The sequence below is a fragment of the Copidosoma floridanum genome, unplaced genomic scaffold (assembly GCF_036245765.1).
Source record: "Copidosoma floridanum isolate Cflo_tuat_1 unplaced genomic scaffold, Cflo_Japanese_pri ptg000025l, whole genome shotgun sequence".
Lineage (NCBI taxonomy): Eukaryota > Metazoa > Arthropoda > Insecta > Hymenoptera > Encyrtidae > Copidosoma > Copidosoma floridanum.
In genome coordinates, this window is record NW_028321902.1 from 343367 (window position 1) to 354118 (window position 10752).

Consider the following 10752-nt stretch of genomic DNA (forward strand, 5'->3'; position numbering starts at 1 on the left):
CATACATTTTACCGCCACCTCGCGACCCTGTTCAAATTTTCAGTTTTTTAACGTATATAAATATGAAGTGATGCTTTTTTTTTAATTTAATTTTTTTTTTTTTATCTTTAACTCAATCATAATATGTGTTTTGTTCACTCGAGATATTTAAATTATAAAAAAAAAAAGAAAAAATACAAACGTGATTTTTTAATATAAAACCATATAGTATATACTCTAAAAAGAAGCCTTAGAAAGTTCACGGATTAAAAATCGCACCTAATTTAATTTCAAACAATCCGAACGCATATCGATCGGACCTGCTTATTATAAACGGGATAGTAATAAATAACCAGTATTGAATTCATAAGAATAGAAAATTCACTCACCACGAGCGAAGGCTCCTCCGATGGAATGTCCAACTAAATGAATTTCTTGTTTTTCAGAAAAAAAAAAAAATGTCAGTAATCGAAGAGAGCTGGCGCGAGGTGACGGCCGGCCTCGATGCCGAGGTCTGTGACGCCTGGCTGGGCCGTGTACAGGAGGGTTACTCCGATCCCAAGCGCACGTACCACAATATCGGCTCTTTGAGCGCGAAAATCGAGCGGTACGCCGATGTGCGCGACAACTTGAAAAACCCGAGGGCGGTGCTGTTGGCGATACTTTTTCAAAAGTGAGTGAAGGAGAGAGAGGCGTATACAGGGGGTGAGAAAATATCGCTACTCTTGATTGGGTTTACTTTTGCAGTCTCGAGTACGATCCCAAGGCGCTGGACGGGGAGAACAAGAACCTCGAACATTTCAACGCTTTCGCCGTCGAAGCTGGCATACCACCTGTAAATATACATACACTACGTTGTTTTTAAATTTTACGGACAATTTTTAAAAAAAATATTTTTGTCATGTAAAATAGTGACAAATGAACACGTTCTTATTTCGCATTGGTGGAAGAAAAACAGTGCTTGATTTAACGACACGCACTTGATTTATAAAAAAAAGTAAAAATCTTCTCGAATCAGAGTAAAAATTAATTTTAAAGGAGGCTCTATTGAACCGAGTGACCTATCGATGACATCGCGTTTAAGTTACTAATATACATTGTAAATTACTGGTGAAATATTTATAATAAGCTTAAAAATACTGCGTAAGACATTTTTTTTTCTCAAAAAACTGAAAAAAGTTTTCACCTTTACTCTGATGCTTTAAACGAATGAATTCTTAAATTAAAATACTTATTAACCTTGATTTTTCACCAATATTTAAATATGTTCTTCTGCACAGGTTCAACGTGCTCAAGCAGCAAACGATGCTCTTTTATTTACATGCATTTAAATCGGGCTAACTAATTATTTAATCATGTTTTAATTGATATCTTCGAATGCAGTTTGATGAATAATATTTCTTTCAAGTACTAATAATTTGTTTGAAATCATATAAACTTTTTGGTCCAAGTTTTTTGTTAATGTAGAAGTCGTATGTAAGGATTTTTCCTCGAAAGTAATAAAAGAAAAATACAGCTCTCCAAAAGAGGTATCACCTTGTAAATTGGAAAAAAGACTCGAAAAAAAGTATTCAAAAAAATTACTGATTCCTAATACTGAAATAAAAAAAAATAAAAAAATTTTAATTGTGTACGTTTTTAAAGGTAAAATAATGTTTAATACAAATTTATTAATAATTCAGTACATTTTGGGAGCACGTAAGAAAAGTAGAAAAAAAATGAATTAATATCTTTTGATTTTCTAAAAAAAAATATATGCACTGCTTCGTATTAGCAGTAAATTAATTTTTTAATCGATTAAAAAAATGTATGTAATTTAAATTGATTTAAAATTCAATGTCGTCCAGTGCACGTGTTAAATTTTAGGTGTAAAGAAGGTAATGGATATCATCACTCTTGCGTATTACCGAGAACCCATTACCAGCCAATAAAAAAAAAAAATCGATAAAAACACGCTTTACCAATGCACCTAAAAATCAATAAAGAAATAATATTTTATTTAAAAAAACGTACAAACCCCAATCGAATATTATTCAAGGACTCGGAGCTCCTGGCGGAAACCCAGGCATTGCTGCAGGCCGCGACGACGCACAGCACCGAGGCCCATAAAATCGACGGGGCGTTTGGTGGCGAAGATGCGCATTATCTACTGGATTTGGACATGGCGGTGCTTGGCTCTGATCCGGGCACTTATGCCGAGTACAGGGAAAAGATACGCGGCGAGTACACGTTCCTCAGCGAGCCCATGTACACTGCTCTCAGGCTCAAGGTTTGTTTGTTTGTTTTTTTTTTTTTCGCATAATTACGTTATAAGAGTACCCTATTACCACACTGTGAGAGAAAAAAAGAACAAAAATTATAGAGAAATTTCAGCCAAAATTATCATTTTGCAAAATAAATCGAATGCTAGCTGGAAAAAAGCAAAAAGTCTTTTTTTTTTTTAACAGTAAAAATTATTGTTTTATCCTTTAAATTATGGTTCGAAAAGTAAAAGTTATGTTTAGAACAGTAAAAATTTCGATGCGGGAATGTAAAATTTATTAACCAATGCTTTTAAGGTTTACTGTTCCAGCATGGTAATTTTTCCTCTTAAAAATAATAATTTTTTTCTTTTTTGGCCAACTTGCATCCGATCTACTGAGCGAAATGGTATAGATTTAGCTAGAATTTTTCTATAATTTTTATTATTTTTTTCTCTCAGTGTATCGTTGGATCAAATAATGTAACCACACCTAAGTTTTACATATTATTGGGATGAAAAAATTTTTTTAATTGAATATATACTAGTAAAAATAACAAGAAGAAATCCAGTTTTTCACGTGTATTGGTAAGAAAAGTGTAAACTATAAATCTCAATCAAGTATTAAAACATTTCACCACCTTTGAAAATGTAGATTTTTAATATATTTAACCATACTTATGCTTTAAAAATTCAAGAAAACTGTAAATATGTGGAAAAAATCATTTTTAATGCTATAACTATACAGGTTTTATAATAACAAAATTGTACATTTCGTTGAAACATGATTTTTATGGATCACACGTTTTCGTCCAGAATTTTATCATTACCGTGTAAATAGAACAAATAAGTAAAAAATAAGTTGACATTCTACAGCATAATTTTTAACGATTGTGGATTAGCAAAAAATGTTGTTTGTCTTTTATTTTCTAAAACTCAACGAAAATTTAAAATATTAAAAAAAAAAATTTTCTTTCTCTGTCAAATCATTATGCTATAAACAGGATCCATACAAAAGGTTGGAAAAAATGATACCTACACCAACAAATGCCATTTCTTCTTATCCTCCTTTGAAATAGTTTTACAATGGAAAATAAAATGACTGTTTTTATACACATTTAAGTATTATGAATTATACTAATATTCAAACGGTTGAAAAATTAGATCATAAACATTAACTATTTGCAAAAAAGTATTCGTTACGTATAAAAAAAATGACAAAATTATACTTTTTGCTACAATAATACAACATAAATGTTAACATATTTTTATTTATATATTTTGATGAGTGTTTTTTTTTATCTGGAAAATAATAAACATTAACGAGTGTAAATTGCTTATTCAACAGGTGTTACAGAATTTCCTGACCATACCCAATATTTTTGCAACGAAGGAGTTCCGCGAAAGATTCGAAGACCAAGCCCGAGCGAACATCCAGTCGGAGATCACAATTTTGTCATAAAACAACTATCTCTCGCGTACACTTATAGCCTCGCGAAAAAAATATAAATCGATGATAAGGAGAAAACTCGCTATACACCTGTTACAAATTATACCTTTGAAGCCTGGCGTTGTGAAAGTGACAACTGTTTTTTCTTTCAACACCGTGTCACAAATTTATAGTTATTGTTATAATTGAGACCCAAATGCTTTTCAATGTTTGTACAAATGTGTCGATGGTCAATGTATGTGTCAAAGCGAATATTAAAAATGATTAGGATATTTTTTTTTTTTTAGTGGAATCAAAAAAACCAGATTTTAAATTGATGTGTCCACATTATTTACATTCAAAAAAAAGTATAAACATGTTTTAAACAAAAACTATATTTTTTCACGTCCAAACACAAGATGATTAAATATTCGTACATGAAATATTTGTTTTCTTCAGCCACTCAAGAGTAAACAGTGGAAAAAAAAATGTTTATTGGCTTGATTTTTCGTGCGTATTGTTAGATGGGTAATTTCGAAAGAATAAAAGATAAAAGGAAACTATTTAAAAAAAAAAAAAACTAAGGATGCAAGTTAGACTGAAGAAAAACCAACCCCCAGAGAACTGAGCCACGGAATCCCTGGAAAATATGTATCGATTTCGTGACATGTGTAACCAATAGTTGAATTAACGTATAAGAAATAAAAAATTAATTCACCAAATAAATGTCACTTGATGGCAGCTGTCAGAATTTGTTTATCAAGAAATTTTTTAGCTTCGATTTAGCACACAACACAGCAAGAAGCGCTGATGCTGCACGCATTTACTCACTTACGTATATAAACACATACATATATTCCATTGCTTCGAAGAGTCGTGTGCCGTTAAGCGCCATATAGACTTGAGGGTTGGCTGTGTAATTTTGTATAAAAATTCTATAAAAACCACGAATTGTACTACGTGTATGTGTATGCGGAGTCCATCGAGTCAAGCGATAAGGTACTTAAAGGATGGAAGGAAAATAAAAATTGTTCACGTTGTTAAGTTTGACGAAAAATGATGTTAAAATCGAAAATAAAACGAACATTGTTGAGTACAATTATTGTTGGTATGCGAACTATTAAGCTGCTTTAACCGGAAAAATAAGAGTAAAATTTACGGCATCGTAATTAGTTTTCGTTGAAATGTGTATGCAAAAAGATCAATAAAACAAATTTAGAAAGTAATGATTTGTTTTTTTTTTTTTTTTGTTTTCTTTTTTTCAACCAGAACATTCGTTTTATTTATGACAAAAGTTTAACTTATCCTTCTTTCACCGAGAAAAATTTATCGAATTTACTTGTTTTGGTTGTTCTTTTCCACTACCCGTAAATTTTCCAGTTTGTTTCATGAACATGAAAATATCTGTGATGCTCCAATGAAAAATATATTTTTAGTCTGCACTTTTGTATCTTCTCTCCATGCATTCATTTAAAATGACTTTTCTTGTGACCATATCTTCTGCCCCCCTTTTTTTTAAACTTTAATGAGCAATGTAAAAAGTTTTGTCCCTGATTCCATGACTTTGCAGACTTGACTGCCTTTCCATTGTTTTACGCACTTCAGAGTCTAATTTTCGACTAACTGGTCTTGAACAAAAACGTTCATCTGTTGCAAACTAATAAATGGTGGAGATTTGCTTATTGAGATACTTTTCTGGTTAAAATATCTGTAAAGAATAAAAACAATAAATACAATTCAATAGAAAAAACATCAAAGAATTCTGACCGACTATTCTGATGGCACTTGACTTAAAAATTTTGCGGGTTTTCTGGGGCATTATCGGCTAGCCCATTGACAATCAACTTCATCGGGACCTTGCAGTGTCTCGTAATTTTCCAGCTTATCGTCGTTTTTCCGAAAAAAATTGACTACCCCGTAATAAGTAAGATAAACCAATCTTTCAACTAGTGCCTTCAATGGATAAGACAAGTGACATTGAGGGTCTATCATTAATGGAAGTGCGCAGTGTGTATCAACAGAATCGGGGGAATCCCAATCATTCCAAATGCTAACAGCGTCAACAAAATACTCTTTGCTGCGCCTACACACATCCTGCCGGCTTGGGCGGGAGTTTCGAAAGTGAATAGCGTCACTTGCGGGTGACTTAGACGAGTCATTGATGTTTCGCAATACGGTCGTTATTGTACGAATAAACAGTAGTATAGCGAAACTTTGTGCGACAAAATGTACAGAACGTCGAAGAATTTACGTTATGAGCCGGGAACGGGCTTTCAAGTGTAAGTACAAAGATTGTATTAAAAACCAATTATTGTGTAGGATTTTTTATAGTAAATGTTTTTAATTACATAAGAAGGCGGGTAAGTACAGTAAACAATTGGTTGGTCGACTTAAACATTAATTTAAACTAATAGGTCCAACAAGTACTTGTCAGAAGTAAAAATTTTTTTCTTAAATATAACTTTTTCTGCTTTGTTTACAACACACTGGTTAAAAAAAAAAAAGCAAAATTCACGTGCTTTACAATAAAATTGTAGCTTACTCGATAAACAACTTACTCTTAAACTTAAAGTTCAGATAATTATATAAGATTTTTTTTTTATACATATATTTTCTCTATTATCAAAGTTTGTAAGAAATGCAAATATGTAAGTATCAGTAAATTATAATCATTAGAAATTGCATGCTCATTATCAGCATGTTTTGCAAACTATACATTTCAAAATCATGCTCTGTACGATTATAATGAAAAAAAATTTATGAACAATCGTTAGAGAAATCAAAAATCTTTGCCCCAAAAAGCTTTTCAAAATATTTTGAGATATATAACATGTGGTAAAAATTGTGCATGTAAGCTTTGTAACCTGTCAAAGTCTTATGAACGATCTTCATCATTTTAATACTATTATTTCTAGCAAATTTACTTGAAAAACTTAGCTCTTTTGATTCTCCAAATCCAAAAAACAGTGATTCAGTCAACTTAATTTTTTCAATTTTTTGATATTCCAATAACAATTGTGCCTGTGTCACATAATCTGCTTCCTACAATTAAAATAGTTAATTAACACTTTCAAATAATTAAAAATGGTTACTGGATACAAAATACATTTTAAAAAGTTTTTTAATTTGGAAAAAGAATTCACAATTAAGTATCTTACAAAATCTGAACGTATGTTGGTTGACCAGTTTTCTCTGCACGCAGTGCAATTACATGTGAAGTTGTGTCGTTTTTTAATCCAATTTTGTCTATCTACTTTTTCCATAATCACAGATGGAGAGTAACTTAAGAATAGCTGCAATTTTGACGTTTACAAAGGAATATGTTACATGAGTAGGGAATCGATGTAGTTTTTCATCCATAAAAAGTAAACTAAAATGTTTCATTACAAATTACCTGTTCTCCTTTTTTTATGGGAAGTAAAGTATAGATAAACATTTGATTTTTGATGCACAATTGATTTGTATTAACATTGCAACTGTGGTTTATAAGGCTACAAAATGGTAGAAGAATCAATCCGACATCTAATTCTCCACAAACCTGATTGCAATCGTCCAAATATTCACAAGCGCAATTCGTTCCTTGAAACTGTATAATAAATATCATTCAATTAAAATTTTCTTCATTAAAATTTATATCAATCCAAACTTTGCAAAAAAAAAATGAAACGTATGTAAATAAGACGCACCGTGTAAGAATTGCAATCTAGAATAAATGCTAATTTGTAAATTATTTTGACAACTATGTGATTGTATGACCCTGGACTACTATAACTGATCGGGTCAAAAATGTTTGTATTATATGCTAATAGGTCTGTAGTGCTTCTAATGTAATTAATCAACGTCAAATCATCATTTTTGCTACTCGGTCCTGAGTTGCACGACAAATTGTAGATGGTTTTAAATTTTTTGCTTTGAAATATGCCATCATCATTAAAAAATCCTTGTAGACTTTTGTCTTAAATCAGACGGGAAAAGTTACATAATATTAAATTTATAAAAAGACGGAAAACGAATTATAACTCAAATAAAAACCTTCAGTGTGCAGATGGTTGATCTCACGTACATCATCAATGATATTAAGCAAACCTTCTTCTTTGACTGATTTGATAAACAATCGAACAGCCGCTAGTAACGTGGTTAAATTATGTATTACCATATCTTCATACTTTAGGTAAGGGAGAACGACACACTCGATGTCATGATACTGCACCAAAGCCTCATCTCTACATTTTTCCGAGCAGTAAATTACTACTGCACAAGACTTGCATGGTACCCCATTGCAGGCAAACATTAAACAATGGGAGCAAACCAGATATGTCTTTTCTCTCGAGGGAATCTGAACAAAATTTTTTTCGATGACAACAACTTGCCCAGGTTCTATATCCTTGGTGGCTACGACATGTCTTCCATATTTTTTGTTGTAGGCCAGAGTAACGCAGTCATAGGCGCAGGGGATGGTCTTGGACCTCTTACCAACTGCATAAGACTCGATAGTTCCAATTTCCTTGTCCTCGTCTTTGACCAAAGGTTGGCTCTTTTCATCCATCAACTTCATGCACTTCATCTTGCGAGTCAGAAGCTTTACCCTCAGCTCTTCTGACTTTGTGATTTGGTAGGCCCTTTCAATGTCAACGAGACACTCCTGGTACTTGTGCAAATGCAGCAGCAAAGCTGATCTGTTAGAGTAAGCCAAGGCCATTTCTTCGGAGCCATCCTCAGCAAAAGCCACACTTTCAGAGTAGTAGTACAGAATGTCGAGGTGAATTTTCTTGTTATGATTTTTACTTGTGTAAAGTTTATTGCCTTCCTGGCGAATCACTGTCGATGCTGTAGCACACTTTATTGGCACACGATTTTTTTTAGCATAAAAAATGTTATCCTCTCTAATTAAGCAACTCATACTGGGAACCTTCCACACAATGAACTAATGATAGAAAATGGAAAGTGTAAATTATTGCATGAAATCTCTATTGTTTTACTTATTAGATTTGTTCGATTAAGAGGTTCCGAGCACTCGGAGCAAGAACGCGTGTTCGGGCTAGAGTTAGGAGCACTCCGAGCGCTCTGAGCGCTCCAAGTGCACGTGACTCAGGCCGCCTGTGGATAGCCGTGTAAGATTCAGCTCAACGTAATCGCGAGTAAACAAACCATTTTTTTGTTTTGATTGCATTGTTGGATCTTACACGGCTACCCACAGGCGGCCTGAGTCACGTGCACTTGGAGCGCTCGGAGCACTCGGAGCAAGAACGCGTGTTCGGGCTAGAGTTCGGAGCACTGCGAGCGCTCCGAGCACCCGGAACCTCTTAATCGAACAAATCTATTGAAGCGTATAAAGCATAATCTCTGACAAAAGGAACGGGCACTGTACATGCATATTAATACACCAAAAAAAAAAAAATTTTTTTCGACGGTACATACACTACACTTTTTTTTTTAACGCTTCGGTTTGCTGGTTTCGTTCGTTCCACTTTTTGGAGTGGCCTCGTGACCAGCCGTCTATTGGTCTGGTTCCACTAGTTCTTACAAACAAATGCATGGAGCTATTCACATAGACATTTTTTGCTTATTTTATTGTGAACGTTCGTATTGAAATGGGGGTTCCACTGTTCCGCTAAACTCAAATTGAGTGAACAGACTGAGCAGACCTATACTGTGTTCTCTGTCAGTAGTGTCAGTATACTGTCAGTCAGCATAGTTGCGACATATAGGCTTTGTTGCCTGATGGAAAAAGAGGTATAGGTCTGTTCAGTGAATGTTCATATTGTAAAGGGGGTTCCACTGTTCCGCTAAACTTAAAGTGAGTGAACAGACTGAACAGACCTATACCTCTTTTTTCATCAGGCGACAAAGCCTATGGTCGCAAGCGTCGCAACGTCGCAACTGTATATGTTGACATTGTTGACTGACAGAGAATACAGCATAGGTCTGTTCAGTCTGTTCACTCAATTCGAGTTTGGCGGAACAGTGGAAGCCCCTTTTCAATTCGCTTTGTGCACAAGCTGAAAAAGCGATCGCATCAGCAATACCTGTGCTATTATGTGAAACTAAACGATATGTTTGTCTTCTGCTAGCAAACTGCTAAGCATTACTATTAGCTATAAAAGCCTTTAAGGTCTTAATAAAGCTTATTCCCAAAACTATAAAAAAAAAAAAAAAACTAAGCATTACTATCATCAGAAAGTTATGTGTTTATACATCGACAACCATTCTAAGGGTTAAATTTTTAATAAAATTATGAGTAGTATGTACATATTTTACTCAGGCATGTTCATTAAAAAACGCAATGAAATACATCGTATACTGTGTATTTCTTAGAGTTTTTAGCTGGGGCCTGATCCTATAAGCGTATCGTATGAACGTGTGTACATACTATGTAACACGCCGGTATAGGGCTAACGGAGCTCTCTGATTGGTCAGAGGAGGTCTGTGTTGACTACATTGCAAACTAATAAAACATATCACGTATCACACAGTACACGGACTTGTGTTGAAGTAATACTCAAGCGCTTACTTATAGTTTATAGTGCTTGTAGTACAAATTTTGTCCTTAAATATTCACATAGGATTGTACCACTTGAGACATTGTATTAGTTCGTGATATAATAAACACAGAACCTTTCGTGTATCTATCGAGGTACTGTGTTCCTATAGGTATCAAGCACATATAGCGAATATTGCCTTCTGCTGTCCCAGACCAATAGTTCTCGTTTTTCCCTAGGATGGCGCTGCTTCAAAATTGTTGTAGGGGCTTACCCTACCTTATACTAGTCGTGCGGTGTAACCGCTTACTGACGACTTCAGTCCTTGCTGAGAGCTGAGCTCGAGTCCGAGGTCCGAGCCACATATGTAATCACAGTAAATAAAGCACACACTCATATACGAAGTCTCTCTGCTCATTCCAGCACCTTCTCCCACGACGACATATATATACTTTTTTTTTTTTATATTATAGTGTAGTGGCCTCATAAGAGGTATTTACACTTACTTTATTCAAATTATTAGATACATGAAAAATGCTTACATATTAAAAATTAAGAAGTCCAGCAACTTAATATACATAGAGATTCAATGATCATACAGACAACTTACATTTTTTTAAAAAGTC

At 33.8% G+C, this 10752-nt stretch overlaps 2 protein-coding genes across 2 annotated transcripts; one reads left to right on the top strand and one right to left on the bottom strand.

Annotated features, from left to right (window-relative positions):
- The first annotated feature begins 431 nt into the window (after positions 1-431).
- On the top strand, positions 432-3777 carry LOC106640911 (uncharacterized). The gene is made up of 4 exons (XM_014355094.2): positions 432-652; positions 727-814; positions 2018-2248; positions 3567-3777. Exons 1-4 carry the CDS (start codon positions 438-440, stop codon positions 3678-3680), a joined length of 648 nt encoding a protein of 215 aa, XP_014210580.2. The 5' UTR covers positions 432-437; the 3' UTR covers positions 3681-3777.
- Positions 3778-5326: 1549 nt separating this feature from the next.
- Positions 5327-8597, bottom strand: LOC149373869 (protein-lysine N-methyltransferase SMYD4-like). Its single transcript, XM_089595431.1, has 6 exons — positions 7680-8597; positions 7334-7602; positions 7042-7233; positions 6806-6940; positions 6572-6689; positions 5327-5355 (listed from the first exon to the last, which is right to left on the bottom strand). Exons 1-6 carry the CDS (start codon positions 8545-8547, stop codon positions 5327-5329), a joined length of 1611 nt encoding a protein of 536 aa, XP_089451557.1. The 5' UTR covers positions 8548-8597.
- Positions 8598-10752: the final 2155 nt, after the last annotated feature.